The sequence below is a fragment of the Cynocephalus volans genome, chromosome 1 (assembly GCF_027409185.1).
Source record: "Cynocephalus volans isolate mCynVol1 chromosome 1, mCynVol1.pri, whole genome shotgun sequence".
Classification (NCBI taxonomy): Eukaryota; Metazoa; Chordata; class Mammalia; order Dermoptera; family Cynocephalidae; genus Cynocephalus; species Cynocephalus volans.
The window spans coordinates 294,744,094-294,759,054 of record NC_084460.1 but is presented as its reverse complement, the minus strand read 5'-3'; the positions used below and the strand labels follow the sequence as shown (position 1 = coordinate 294,759,054).

The following is a 14,961-nucleotide window of genomic DNA, read 5'->3' as shown; positions in this document are numbered from 1 at the left end:
CATGCTTTTTTCTTTTTTTTGTTTTCAGGAAAAAGGGTTTAAGGCTTTCATCAAAGTCTTTAAGCATACCTATGGCCTTCAGAAGGTAAAGAAATACAATGCATTTTTTTCTATTTAATATAACAAACACGACCATTTAATGAGGAAACAATACTACCTATATAATACATTTTATGTTCTTACATCAACAGTAATAAATAATTTCCCCAATGGCGGTAAATACTTGGTTGTTTCTGCTTTAATGTATTAGATCTAAATAGAATTCTTCTAAAAATAAAATAAAATTTAAATGCAGTGTTCGTTTTTGCCTGGTCTGAGTGGACTTCCTAAGGAGAAAGAGCAGTAAAAGGGCACCTGTGTGCATGTTTGACTCACAGCCAAAAATGGTGTTTATGGAAAACTTCAGATGGAGCAAAGAGGCACTCAGCCAACAAAATCTACAGCTGTGAGACTTGGAGCTTAAAAGTGCCCAATCTCCAAAAGCAAAAGTGGAATTATGGGACAGACTTTGAAGCTTGTTTATGTGCAAATTTTTGTAGTGGGTGATTTTGTATTCTACTATTCAGATATATATTCTCTAATCAACACTAAAAATATTGTCTAACACCAAAGAAAACAGTGAAAGGGAATCCCACCCAAGTGTTGATATTCACATTTTTCTTCCCCACAATTACTTGTAAACAAAACTCAGGGTGGCTAGGATAGGAAGTTTAAATTCTGTACCCAATGATTTGCAACTTTTCTCCCAGCCTAACCCCTGAGAGATAACAACCTGCTCCACTGGTTAACATGGGTCCTGAGAACACAGCAGTTCCTGGCTGGAGAGAAACTGGAGAGGCTGCAGCATATCAGAATCTCTTTGAAAAAGCACCTAATGAGGTCTGAATATGCCTCATATCCCTATAGCCCTCATGCTCAGCCGTCTGCTGGTATACACTCTGAGGCTGCCTGAAATCTCTGGGAAGGTAACCTCTAGGGAAATAGGTAGGCTTGAACATGCAGACTGGAAAGAGACTAGGCATCTTTGAAAGAAAGCTAAGCACATTATATAAGAAAGAACATAGAGACCAGGGATAAAGTTTTAAGCCTGGGAGATGATCTATGTACTTAGGCAGGACATTGCACTCCAAGTAAAGGTTTTGTTGTTATCAAGTACAATGTAGTGCATTTGTGGACTATATACTAGATTACTTCAGCCAGAAAGAAAATCAAATACCTTTAGGGACAGAGAATTGGATTTAATAAAGAATCATTTACCAGGTCTTGGCACCTTGCTTAATCATTGTAATTCTGAATTAAAAAAAAAAAAAATCAATAAGCAGGTATCTAGCATTTATGTTCATTCATAGAAGAGATGTTTTAGAGCCAACTCCAATTATCTTAGTGTGAAGTATCTAAAAAAGAAATAAAAAACTCTGGGTAGATGAGAAGGCCCACGGGTTTTAGGGTAAAGATGGCATATCGTCTGTGCCAGTATCAGCGTTGTGCCAGTGAAGGAATCCAGGAAATACCCTCCCCCCCAAACAAAAATGCCCCTTTAGTATGCTGATTACTTCAAACTGAGAGAACCTGGGGACAAGTACAGGGAAGGGACTTTTTTGAGGTCCTCTTACCTGAAAGAACTCATTTGTCCCTTACTGGAATCTAATCAACCTGGGAAGATTAACCACAGGAAAAGTCTAAAGGTTGGTACCTCACCCAGACAGACTTTGACACAGGCTACCACCTATTCTTCTGACAGCTTCTCTCAAGATAACTTTTATTACCTAAAAGATTTTATCTACATAACAACACAACCTTTGTCTCCATAGCTTGGTGATACCTTCCCCCAGAAGACCCAAGCCTGTATTCCAAAGCTTTAAAAACTTCAATCATCTGGCCCTTCAAGTCTCATATTTTGAGACTCCCATGTGTATGCACATAATTAAAATACTTTCTCTCCTGTTGATCTGTCTACTGTCGGTTTATTTTATAGATTCAATTATTGAAACTTCAGAGGGTACAGAGAAAGTCCTCTCTCCCCCTTACACCAGCTAACCTGGCAATCAGAACCAGAAATGAATTTAAATGCTCAGACTATTATAATAGGAGTGCTATGCTCCTGGATGGACATTCCAAAGCTGGTCTACAATATCCATGCAATCAGCAGTTAGAAATCACTATATAGAGACCATTAACAGATTTTCAAATTATAAAAACCCAGAAAACTTCACTTAAGACATTTTTTTCTTTTCTTTTTTTTTCAGCCGCTGGCCTATACAGGGATCCGAACTCTTGACCTTGGTGTTATAATACCATGCTCCAACCAACTGAGCTATCCAGTCGCCAAAGACATTTTTCTCTTAATTGAGGATCATTCTGCCAAACCATTTTTGTCTCAATACATTCTGAAATGGGGTATATTATGGAAAGAGGCTTCTAAGCTTAGAAAAGTCCTTTACTATCTTGCTTACTATAATGTCTGTTCAAGACACATGGCAGATACACTCAACTACTTCTGCTTTCTGGAAGGCAGTGGTAGACTACACTTGCTCTAGTATTTTCATTGTTGTTTTGCTTTTTTCCCCAATCAGCTAGCTGGTAGTTGACATAAAGTATAATTCCTACCAGTGTATGCAGGGAATGAGCATCATGCCACAAGTCTTTCTTTTATGCTTTTACCTTCCCTAGTTCTGAAGGGAAAATTTTCCAGTACTGTGTCTAAACTTGTATTGAAATGTTTGGCATTAATAAAACAAAGAAGGAATTAATATATTTTTTAAATTGTGGGGGGAGGCAGAGAAATCTACAAAGGCGGATTTCACTTTCTAAGTAGCATTATATTGGTCTACATTAATAATTTTCCCAGCAGGCCTTCCATGATTTTACTCTGAACAATCACAGTCTTTGTTTCTCAGATCCTCTTACATGTGACATTTGATCAAAGTTTAAAATCGGCAGCTAACGGAAGAGGAGAAAAGCACTACTAGCCAAGGCATTACACAAAGCCATACCACAGCTCATTTCAAGTATGCTACAAGCTAGATCGCAGACATTTTCCAGCTACTTACTCAGTGTTGAGTTAAATTTTCTGTACCCTAAATACTATATTTTACTGTACTTCATCATACTTATCAGGGAAATATCCTCTAAACATCATTAAAGCAAGCCTTAAAAAAATTATTCAGTTCTTTCACACAGGTGTGTTTTTTAAAGAAAAGTACAAGGTACGAAACAATTAATTTTATTCCTAGTCAAGGTCTTTGTACACAGCCTTTAAAGGAAAAAAGGCTGTTTCCTTGTTTAAAAAAAATTTTCAGGTAACTAAATTAACTATATTACTAGTTCTGGAATTAGTGATAGTCATTCTATGAGATGGGATATAAAAAAAAAACTAGGAAAATTATTCATTAATTTATGCCTAAAAGTCCTTATCCAAATAAACCTTCCCCAAAGAAATGGTGGGAAAAGAAGATTAGTAAAGGAAATATCTCACACTCCAACATGCTATATAAGGAAAGACGGCTGAAAGGAAATCTTGCAGGGAATTTTATCCCTTTGAACTTTCAAATAAACTCTTAAGTAAGATTATGCAAACTTACTAAAGACCGGTCCTGATTAGAGAGAAAAAATGTACCCCTTCTCCAAGTCAGTTCTGGAGGCTTTCTACAGAGTTGTTAAGGTTTGTGTTGGGTAAAGAAAGACCTCCTAACAAACCAGAATTCTTTTCCACATGATCAGAGCTAATTGGCCCCCCTGCAGACTAAGTGACCAATCACATCAGCTTCAGCTGAAACCAGCCCCCACGACATTATAAACAGAGGAATGCAAGCTGTAAAGCCAGACCAAGAAGAGAATCTACAAACTAGACTTGTAGGTTAAAATTACCTGATCAAAAAGGCAGACTGCGAGTTTCCTTAAGACCTCCCTTGCATATAGGCTGACCCAGCAAAAGAATTGGTGAGTACATGAAATAATATTCATTCTTATTTCTTCCTTAAGGGAAACAGGGAAAGAAACTGACTGGCACATAGGGACAGAGCTAGATTACTTCCAATAGGTTTTTAAAACAAAGACATTACCTATAGGGTCATACATTAAGGTTCTTTATTCTTTTTCCTTAAATTTAAAAAAATGGAATTATAGCCCTACTGAAAGCATTACTGAAAATGTTCTTCTTAACTGTTTAATTAAATGTATACTAATTCTCCACTGTAATATTATAAGAGAGCAAAGGAGAGAGACCCTTGAAAAATTGAGTGGCTTTTTTTTTTTAATGTGCCTTCTTCTTTTAGAAGGGATTAAAGAAAGACAAAACGAATATATAGAAACAAATGCCAAAAGAATAAATCACTGTTTTTATTGTTTTAACCCATGAAAAAAGTAACGAGTATCCTAATTTTAAATTTCTTCTTAAGCAAGAAATTATTACTGAAATTAGTACATGCTTCTGCGAATAAGAAATTAAAATGTGAAAGAATCTCTGAGCTTATATAATACGGTTAGAACTCACATTGTTTGCCCTAATTATGAAGGACAGGACAGACGATTATAAGACTCTCAACATTTAAAATGTTTATACCAGACATGATCAAATTCATAATAATACTGTATTCATTTAACAATTGCAGGGGGCTGGCCAGTGGCTTACTTGGGAGAGAGTGGTGCTGATAACATCAAGGTCAAGGGTTCTGACCCCTGTACCAGCCACCCGCCAAAAGAAAAGTAAAGCATTTAATAACTGTAGTTATAGCCTATATCTCTTAACTGTCTAATATGAACTACACTAGTACTTTACAACAAAGCAATAAAAAAGACATAATTTTAAGTACTACATCCTAATGAGTAGTACAAATCCATTATTTTGGTGACCAATGAAGCTGCCAAACTATCATTTTTATAAAGAGTACTATTTTTTCCACCAAACAATTTATAAATGGGCAAATATTTTACAGCCCACCCACAGATACAAACACCTTTCCAATCTCCCATTTTACTTTATTGGGATCAGTTGATGAGAATCACATAAAATACAAACCAAGACAAATACATTCAAAAAGCACTTGTGTGCCTGTGGGGATTTGAAAATATAATAGTATAAACAGAATGCATGCCCATGAGACACTTTTAAATTTGACGAGAAAAAATCCTTCATATATCGACAACAATAATATAATTTTTTAAAAACCATCTATGCCGATGTAAAATCATTTTTAAAAAGAAAGAAATCATACGGGACACCTGTATCAGTCGAAAAAATTGAAAACAAACATACAAACTTGTAGAGTTTTAAGGGATCATATTATTTAATTCTCTGTTTTTTCCCTTTCTCTGTTTTAATCTAAAGATGCCTGGCCAAAAGGACCAGGTGGCTTGTCCAAAATGACACAGCTACTTTAACCAACAGAGCCCAAGCTTCATGACCATATCCCCCATCCTACGTTCTTTATACTAAAGTACACTGACTACATGAATCCGAAGAATAGTTATTGAGGGCAACCTGTTAAGCGGGGATCAAAATCTCACTTCTTTCAACTACTCTACTTCCCAACATTATAGAAACCAGATCCAGCAAAGTCTTTCTTTTAATTTACTTCTCAATATACATTGTAGTTGATTTTTCACACCCTTTTTACCCGTTCCTCTCTACCCCAGCAAAGTCTTATGTAAAATAAAGATATTGCTTCACTGTTTTGTTACCAGCCTTTTGACTTCTCTATTCATAGGTTTTTCCATGTACAGTACTTAGTTGCAAGGAAAGGGGAAAAAATGAAATTGTAAAGACCCTATAGTAAAAGTGCTTCAAAAGCTGGAGGTAACAAGTAACAATCCTGAAAAGGCCTAAATGAGAATAATTAATTTCTTTAGCTATAGTATATAGAGCCTACCTATCTCTCCAGCTAATGAATTTTAGAAAGTTCATAAATAAGGTAGGTTGAAAATCAAGAAGAATCTTGGAGGTTTTTCCTCCTCAAGTTTTTGTAAAACACTAAGCACTTCGCAGCATTCACCAGGACGGTGGCTCCACAAATGGAACAAATTCGAGTGTCCAAGCCCATGAGGGGCATTTTCATGCAAAAAGAAACAAGGACAACAAAGCTGTTCACACTCTTTTATGAAAGCAGCCAACCGTTCTTTTATTGTTACAGCCTTCTTCTTCCTCCTCCTCTTCAAGTGACAAAATCTTTTCTTTTACAATATTATGATGACAGGTTTATATTTTTAAATTATCTTCTCACTTGGCAAAATATAAATTTGGCAATGCCAAATAAGAACTCTCCTCCCCACATTGTTTTAATTTTACTGGCCTGCAGAATACAACTAGACAATCTCTTAAGGCTGATTGTACTAATCTTCAATTTTGAAAGAAGTCTTCCTTAACTGAAAATCTCTTACCTGCAAATCATAGGTCTGAACCTAATAAGCATTCCTGAAGAACAAATATTCCGTAGTAGCTCTTAAACAAAACCAGTCAAATGGAACAAATTCTGTAGTAGCTCTTAAACAAAACTAGTCAAATGGAACAAAGTGTTATTCACAGAGGCTAACCAGGGTCAAATGTCTGTTTATTAGGCAGTATAGCACTGACTGGACTTGGAATACATGGGATTCATACCCCCTACTTACTACCTCATCGTGCCTCAGTTTCGTTATATGTAAAATTGTAATAATAATGGTACTTATTACTGTGAAAGTTAAGAAACATTATTAACAATAAAGCAACTAATACTTACTGAGAGCTTACTCTGTGCCAGGAATTGCCTATTGACTTCACATGTGTTAACACAAGTGAAGTATTTGGTATGATTCCTGGCACATAATAAACAATATATTTTAGCTAATGCTATTAATCATTATCGGCATGAGAATAACATACTAAGTTAACAATGGTTTAAGATATGTATTTGAGACAGTTATGGGGGCAAGAAGAGCATCTACTAAAGATGCTAAAAATCTGGTTGTCAAAGAATGCAATACCAATCATCTTGGGAAAGATTTTTATTTTACCAAATTCTGAATAGACAACTTCTTGTAATAAAAAAAAAAAAAAATTAACTGGCTTTGAAATTAGCCAGACCTGGATAATAATCCAAAGACCCCATTTGCACTATGTAAGTTCCTTTTATTTGTCTGAGCCTCAGTAACCTCATCTGAAAACTGGGGATAATAATGTCTATCTTGTTGAGATTTTAAAGAATTAGAATTAGTATAAAAGTACTTAGCTCAGTGTCTAGGAAGATGATGATGTTATTTCCAAAAGGGCAGAGATTAGGTCTCCTAAAACACTTAAAAAATCCAGCAAAATAAGGGTCATTAAAGAGCTATACGAAGAAAAAAAAATACATTAAATGATTACGACAACTTGTTAGGGTAATAAGTTATAAAACATTAATGCTCAAAGATTTTTTTAAAGATTATAACATGAAAATAGGGCCAGCCCGTGGCTCACCTGGGTCAGTGTGGTGCTGATAACACCAAGGCCACGGGTTCGGATCCCTAGAAAGGGATGGCCGGTTAGCTCACTTGGGAGAGCGTGGTGCTGACAACACCAAGTCAAGGTTTTAGATCCCCTTATTGGTCATCCTTTTTTTTTTTTTTTTTTAAGAAAAAAGACTATAACATGAAAATGAAATGGCCATTTAATCTAAAGAAATTGAACAATCATCCCAATGTTCCATCAGTAGCTCAAATTTGAAGGAAAAACAAGAGCATGTCTCTAGTATCACTAATAAATGTTAACTTAGCCTCAGGACAAAAGGAGAAATTGTATATACCCAGCTGGTCAACATCCAATTCCAACAACACAGAAAGGCAGTCTCCAAAGCCCCAAAGTCCCTAGACATAGACATAGAAAGGATCTAGCAAACCCAAACAACAACTAGCTCTACATGTCTCTAGTGCCCTTCTTAAGCGTCACTCTAAAGGCAGGAAGGGGGTATGCAACACTCCCAAGGGTATCTACTTCTGAATGAGGAAGCAAAGGGAAGAGTCCAATATAAACTCCTGGTAGTGGACTGTGGCAAAGAAGAGAGGAGTACTCAAGAGAAGAAAAGCCCCATTTCCCATTCTGTTCCTGGTGGCCTCTACACAAATGCCTTAAGACACCTTTGTTATATGAAAGGATGGTCACAAGAAGGGAACATATTAGATTTCTACTCACCACACACAGAAAAGCATAACCACTGATGAAAACTATTTACAATAGAAAACTAATTTTATTATGTTTTTTAAATTGCTATTTGATCCCTTAATTATTATAGTTTATTAAACTTCTGAAGCTGTTTCTTCTGGTTTACTTACTTTCAAAGCTAATGTTACCTACCTACAAAAGTCTACCTGGAATTTTTATTTTGCAAAGAAAATAATTCTCTCTCCACCCCACTATCTAATCAGAGCCTAGAATAGTCAAAAAGACAGCAATATATCAGCCAGGGCAGAAAGAATACATGAATATTGCCACTAAGTGACAAAGTCTAATCATGAAACTCAGATTTCTATTTATTTAAGTATATAAGAACACTTATACATGTAAATTGATTCCTTTTAATTATGAATTATTCATAGTCTTCAATTAAAAGCTTACAAAAAGTTGTTACTTGCACACAATATTTGGTCAAATTAATAAATATTGATGCCTGGACCTGTACAAGGAAGATACAGGATGTCAAACAGGTGTGAATCACAACCCCCACCTTCAGGAATACTTAAAATATACTTGGAAAGTTTTAAATGTCAAACAATATTTTAATAGTCATTCAAGGAAACAATGAGAAATATCCTAAGCTAGCACATGATTAGCTAAAAACAGTCTTAGTCAATAAATGTCCCCTTGTGTAAAGAAAAAGAAGAGAGAGCTGGGAAAGCCTGCTCAAGTTGCAGTCTGAGAAGCAGTCCCAAGAAAACAAAGTGAAAGAGGCTTCAAAATTCATGAATATTAACTGTAAAACAGTTAAGAGCTTACTAATTTATGCTTGTTTTCAGAAAATTACAGCCTGCAATGGACAGAAGTAATTGCAAAGTTATTGCTCCTCTCCTAAGTCAGAGATACCGGAGGATGGTCACCAAGGATGGCCACAGCACACTTCAAATGGATGGTGCTCAAAGAGGTCTTGCATATCTTCGAGATGCCTGGGGAATCCTAATGGACATGCGCTGGCGTTGGATGATGTTGGTTTTTTCTGCTTCTTTTGTTGTCCACTGGCTTGTCTTTGCGGTGCTCTGGTATGTCCTAGCTGAGATGAATGGTGACCTGGAACTAGATCATGATGCCCCACCTGAAAACCACACTATCTGTGTCAAGTACATCACCAGTTTTACAGCTGCATTCTCCTTCTCTCTGGAGACACAACTCACAATTGGTTATGGTACCATGTTCCCCAGTGGTGACTGTCCAAGTGCAATCGCCTTACTTGCCATACAAATGCTCCTAGGCCTCATGCTAGAGGCTTTTATCACAGGTAATTGTCTTTGTTCTTTTAAAAAAAAAAAAAAACACAAAAACTGCCAGTGTCTTGGAAAGGGTATAGTCAGTTATAAGTAATTCTGTTATAGAATAATTTATTAGTATTAATAACAGGTAATGCCTAAGATAGAAAAAAAACAGCCTAGGGCTAAACAATGGGATAAATGTACAAGGGTACTTGAAAAAGTTCATGGAAAAACAGAATTAAAAGATAGTATGAATCTTTCCATGAACTTTTTGAAGTATTCTGGTATAAGAAACCTGACTCAATACTTAAAATTTACTTATTGAAAGTACTTTAATAAAAAGAAGCAGGGCCACCCCTTGGCTCACTTGGGAGAGTGTGGTGCTGATAACACCAAGGCCACGGGTTCGGATCCCTATATAGGGATGGCCGGTTAGCTCGCTTGGAAGAGTGTGGTGCTAACAACACCATGTCAAGGGTTAAGATCCCCTTACCGGTCATCTTTTAAAAAAAAAAAAAGTGGGGGGGTCATTATGACACTTACTTTCAGGAACATCCTGTGCCAAAAAATATATTAACAAACGGTCTAAAAGGAGTTTTTCACAGAAACTAACCATTTTGTTAAAGAAGTGAGTAAATATGTTCAATGCATATTCTGACAGTCACTTTACCTTACAGATGAATGTGAGTTTTTCTCTTCTTCACTGGGCTAGAATTTTCTCTTCTGAGTTCATCTTTTCAACATTTACTCAATACCAGTGAGCTCAGAGTACCAGTTAGCATTGTATGTTAGAGAAAAGTTACATATATACATCCCTAGCAAAATGCACTGGAAATATGGCCACAAAGATTAAGAGATTTTGCTTACAAACCTGGTAACGTATACAATTCTTTCCTCTAACAAAATAGGGCTGGAGTCCTATCTATGTGACATATACAATTTTTTAAAAAATAAAAGAAAACCTGGTTTTAGCATACTATCCAATAATAATCTGAGAAGGTAAGCACTGAGCTATATGAAGGGCAATCTGGAATGAAGTCCCAGTGTGCTACCAACCAGCTCTATAATCTGTAACAAATCACTTTACTTTTATAAGAGCCTTATAGTGGTTCAGTACTTGGATAAAATTTAGGGGATCTGTGAACTTACATAATAAAAACTCAAATCTTTTTGTACTAACCCCTAATTGAAATTTGGCACTTCCCTCAATTATGAATGTAGGCAACAAAAAAACAATGACATCAGCAGTACCAGTAACTCTGACACAAATAGAAATCACAGATATTTTCATATCAAACTACAATACTTCAAAATCAGTGTTAAACCCACCAGATTTTATAATTTAATGCATTAATAAAGCACATATAGTATATTATAATTTTTTCAATGTTCAACTGAATTTCAATATATTTGGTTTCCTTTGTATGTATGGTATTTTTAAGCACTTAAAACATAATTGTGATAAGTTCTATGGCACCAAAGTGGTTAAGAAACCCTCACATACAGCTTGGAGCACAAGGAGGGTGTTCTTGAAAGGTATACTGAAATCATTTCATAGTCAAGAGTCTTCCCCCCAAAAGAAGCTGAATAAGTTTCAAAGTTAAAAAATTCTTCAATGTACCACTCATTATACTGGTCCCTCCCTACCCCATACTGCTGTACTCTGAAGCTAGTCTCTACTTCAACTTTAAGTAATCTGGTCGTAAGCAAATCGCATTTATTTTCTATTACATTTTTCTTTTATGGGGCAGAAATACAGGAAATGACCAATTCTTTGACTTGGTATGAAACTAGAAGATAAAGTTTTACATTTCTATACAACAAAATCAATTTTTCTCATCAATTTTGAAATCATGGTTTTTAGATAGAAATGTATGTATACTCTGAAAAATTCTTTAGACAAATGAGACCACCTAAATTAACAATGAATTCAATTCCTGATTCATTTCAAGAAGTGTGTAACTATTTAATATACCCCTCTCATTGAAAAGGTACTGATATTTAAAGCCTTCATTTTTAAAAAAATTCAATGGTTTCTAATCTAGGTGCCTTTGTGGCGAAGATTGCCCGGCCAAAAAATCGAGCTTTCTCAATTCGCTTTACTGACTTAGCAGTAGTAGCTCACATAGATGGCAAACCTAATCTTATCTTCCAAGTGGCCAACACCCGACCTAGCCCTCTAACCAGTGTCCGGGTCTCAGCTGTCCTCTATCAGGAAAGAGAAAACGGCGAACTCTACCAGACCAGTGTGGATTTCCACCTTGACGGCATCAGCTCTGATGAATGTCCATTCTTTATCTTTCCACTAACATACTATCACTCCATTACACCATCGAGTCCTCTGGCTACTCTGCTCCAGCACGAAAACCCTCCCCATTTTGAATTAGTTGTATTCCTTTCAGCAATGCAGGAAGGCACTGGAGAAATATGCCAAAGGAGGACATCCTACCTACCCTCCGAGATCATGTTACATCACTGTTTTGCATCTCTGCTGACACGAGGTTCCAAAGGTGAATATCAAATCAAGATGGAGAATTTTGACAAGACTGTCCCTGAACTTCCAATTCCTCTGGTCTCTAAGAGCCCAAACAGGACTGACCTGGATATCCGTATCAATGGACAAAGCATTGATAATTTTCAGATCTCTGAAACAGGACTGACAGAATAAGACTTATCCGTGGCACCCCATTTTTTAATACATTAAATACACCCAGCCAGTTATGCAGCTACTTTCTCTTCATTGTATCTCATGTTTTCTTTTTTTCAATGCTGATTACATTTCTCTGATTACATCATGATAATCATGCCTATGCCCACAAAAAATGGCTACGCTAACAATACACATTCCGGAAACATAACAATCTACCTTACAAAGTTTGTATCTGTGGTTATCTGCTGAAATCAACAGAACTCAACTCAACTTGACAGATACTTATACAGAAATGTTGCTGGTGAATTAATAAGGATATGGTATATAATACCAGTAATGAAGGTAAAATGGACAGTGAAGTTTAACACAACAGAACTCCAAGAAAATCAACCATAAATCTCTCACTTTCATCTGCAAATCAAAGGAACAGTCTAGTTTCAAACCTAGCTCCCTGGGTGGAATGATGATTTCACAATGTTCAGCGATCATCCTTTTGAAACTGTTGTTTTTTTCAAAGAGCATCCTTTGGTTCTTTATACTACAAAACCAGGGTAAGTATCACCCCCTTAATTTTTAACAACTAGGAACAAAAATTCACACACCAAAAAAAAAAAACCCAACAAAGTACAGATTTATACACAACCCTATTTGAATATGACACCCAAACACATGCATGCATATATGTTCATATATTTGTGGCAGAAAGTGATCACAGCAAACAAGATACGCTCCAGCCCAAATGGATCCTGCAGTGTGTATTTTTGCCAAGGAAATGCAAAATTATACCTACTTTAAAACTACCCTACATAATAAGCAAATAGCGATTTAAAAACTATAATCACCCATTCATCTGAATGGGTTCCAACCTGAATAAAAACATTCTCTACTGACCTATGATTCATTTGATGGTATGAGAAACCATGACAGGTCTAAATAACTAATAAATACAAATATACACTTAAGTTTTTATATATATAAAGGTTTAGTTAAACAAAACTTGACTAGGGAAAAAATCTCCAATAGATAAAGCAAAAAATAATTAGGCAACAAAGTATTTTCAACCCCAAATTCCTGTTTCCAACTTCAAATAGTTTTTTCTATAAACACAAAATGAGTGTTTATTCACCAGTAGGAGGTTGGACTAGATAAACTCTATTATTTTTTTCAAAATCTAATACTCCATGAAAATTATGCTTTCTCTGCTTCATTTTTTTATTTTATACATACTAAGGCAAACCCTTTCTCTTACATCCAGTTAAAACAATCCTTTACATAATTTTTATTTCAGTCAAAAAATGAAACTGTCCTCAAACAAAACAAAACCAAAAAAGTCACCCTATCAGGTTTCAAAAAGATTTGTGGCTGCTTTTCTATTCTGAAATTTCCCTTATTCAGGTTGGTGTGGGAAAAGTGAAAGATTAACCTTCCCCACTGGTGATGATCCAGGCAGGAATCATCTCTTGAAATAAAAAACTAGCTGAGTACAGGCAAGCGGTTAGGAAGAGCAGGGCACAGCAGCAAGCCACATTTTTCTACTCTTTGACCAAAAGGAAAAGAAAATAAAGAACAACTCTGGAGTGGTCTAAGACTGATAATAGCAGAAGAATATCAAGAATACAGAAAATTATTGCAAACTTTTGCTGTCTGAAAATCTTAGGCATTCATTCTTAAGTAGTAACCAGACCATCGATTTTTTTCCAACCCAAGACTACTGTAACACATAAAGATAGCAAGAATTCTTATTTCTATAATAAATTAATAAGATTCACCTAACCTGTGAAAATAAAGTAGTATCAAAGACTTACATGGTATGTTTTTTCCTGAGTGCTACATCACTAACATAGATCACAATTTCAACAGTTAACTGAAGCTGCCCAAGATGACACAAATAAATGAGATCTGGGATCTAAGTCTCCCTTATAGATGCGGCACGTTCTCCAAGTCACATGCGTCTCAAATTATACTTACTATTTATACATAAACTTGGCATTTGAAAACAAAATGTGGTTTCTCCCACACACACCCCAAAAAAACCCTATATTGGTAAACTAATGTTGTTAAACTAAACAAATATTTTACAAACAGCTAAGAAATGTGATCAAAAACTTTTGTCTAGGGGACAGAAAGCTTCTGGTAGCACTGTTCATGATTTTTTCACATATTTCATAGAATCAGTTTCCAGGTTAAACATTAAGTTATCTGCAGAGAGACCACCATCCTCTCAGGAAAATAAATAGAAAGAGGGGGGAAATTACTGGGTGGTAGGAATGGCAGCTCTGCCTTCCTGGATGTACAGCTCACTAACCTGGACCACATGAGAGCTCAGTCACGGTGTCTCAGAGACATGATCAGGAAGACCACTTTGGAACTAACTTAAAAAGTACTTTTGGAAACCAATACAGATAGCATGACAGTTCCAATAAACTGGAGACCAGTTGCCAAAAATCTTAAGTACCTAGTTTATCTGCGTACAAGCGCATATTACCAACTTCCACAAACAGTCTATAATCAAAAATTGCTATGTCTAAGTATTTCACACCAAAATGCACTAATTAGTATAAAATTGGGCTAAGCCTATTGGTATTATCTGCATCAATTTTTATTTTTCAATGACCTTTTAATTTCATCCTCACAGAATCATACTACAAGATGATCACCAGAACTGATCTCTCCCCATGCAGCAATCAATTTCTATTAAATAAGAATTATAATCCCAGTACCACAGGACTTTTCCACCTCCACATTCTCCCATGAGTGTTCACAGGAGTTGCGCATGATTCTTACCCAGATGTCTGTAATTCCACGCACTTCTCTTCATATAAAAAGCAAATACATGATATGAACCATCTCTAATTTTTAAAAGAATAAATCATTTTGGAACCTTCCGTATTTAAATTAATTTA

The 14,961-nt window shown here is 35.8% G+C and overlaps 2 protein-coding genes across 7 annotated transcripts in view; one reads left to right on the top strand and one right to left on the bottom strand.

Annotated features, from left to right (window-relative positions):
• GIGYF2 (GRB10 interacting GYF protein 2) overlaps positions 1-14,961 on the bottom strand; it is a 147,407-nt gene that overhangs the window by 84,074 nt on the left and 48,372 nt on the right. The gene's annotated exons all lie outside the window — the stretch shown is intronic.
• KCNJ13 (potassium inwardly rectifying channel subfamily J member 13) lies at positions 8,978-12,076 on the top strand. Of its 2 annotated transcripts, none has more exons than XM_063080805.1 (2): positions 8,978-9,437; positions 11,454-12,076. In XM_063080805.1, the coding sequence occupies exons 1-2, from the start codon at positions 8,978-8,980 to the stop codon at positions 12,074-12,076; spliced, it is 1,083 nt and encodes a 360-aa protein (XP_062936875.1). The 2 variants fall into 2 exon arrangements, with proteins under 2 accessions (XP_062936875.1, XP_062936885.1); XM_063080815.1 differs by having other exon boundaries at positions 8,978-9,201; positions 11,454-11,514.

Excerpts from the sequence above, each read along its gene's own strand:
- KCNJ13 (XM_063080805.1), top strand. The coding sequence starts at position 8,978 with ATGGACAGAAGTAATTGCAAAGTTATTGCTCCTCTCCTAAGTCAGAGA. Across the intron at positions 9,438-11,453 it reads GCTAGAGGCTTTTATCACAG|GTGCCTTTGTGGCGAAGATT; the intron begins GTAATTGTCTTT and ends TTTCTAATCTAG.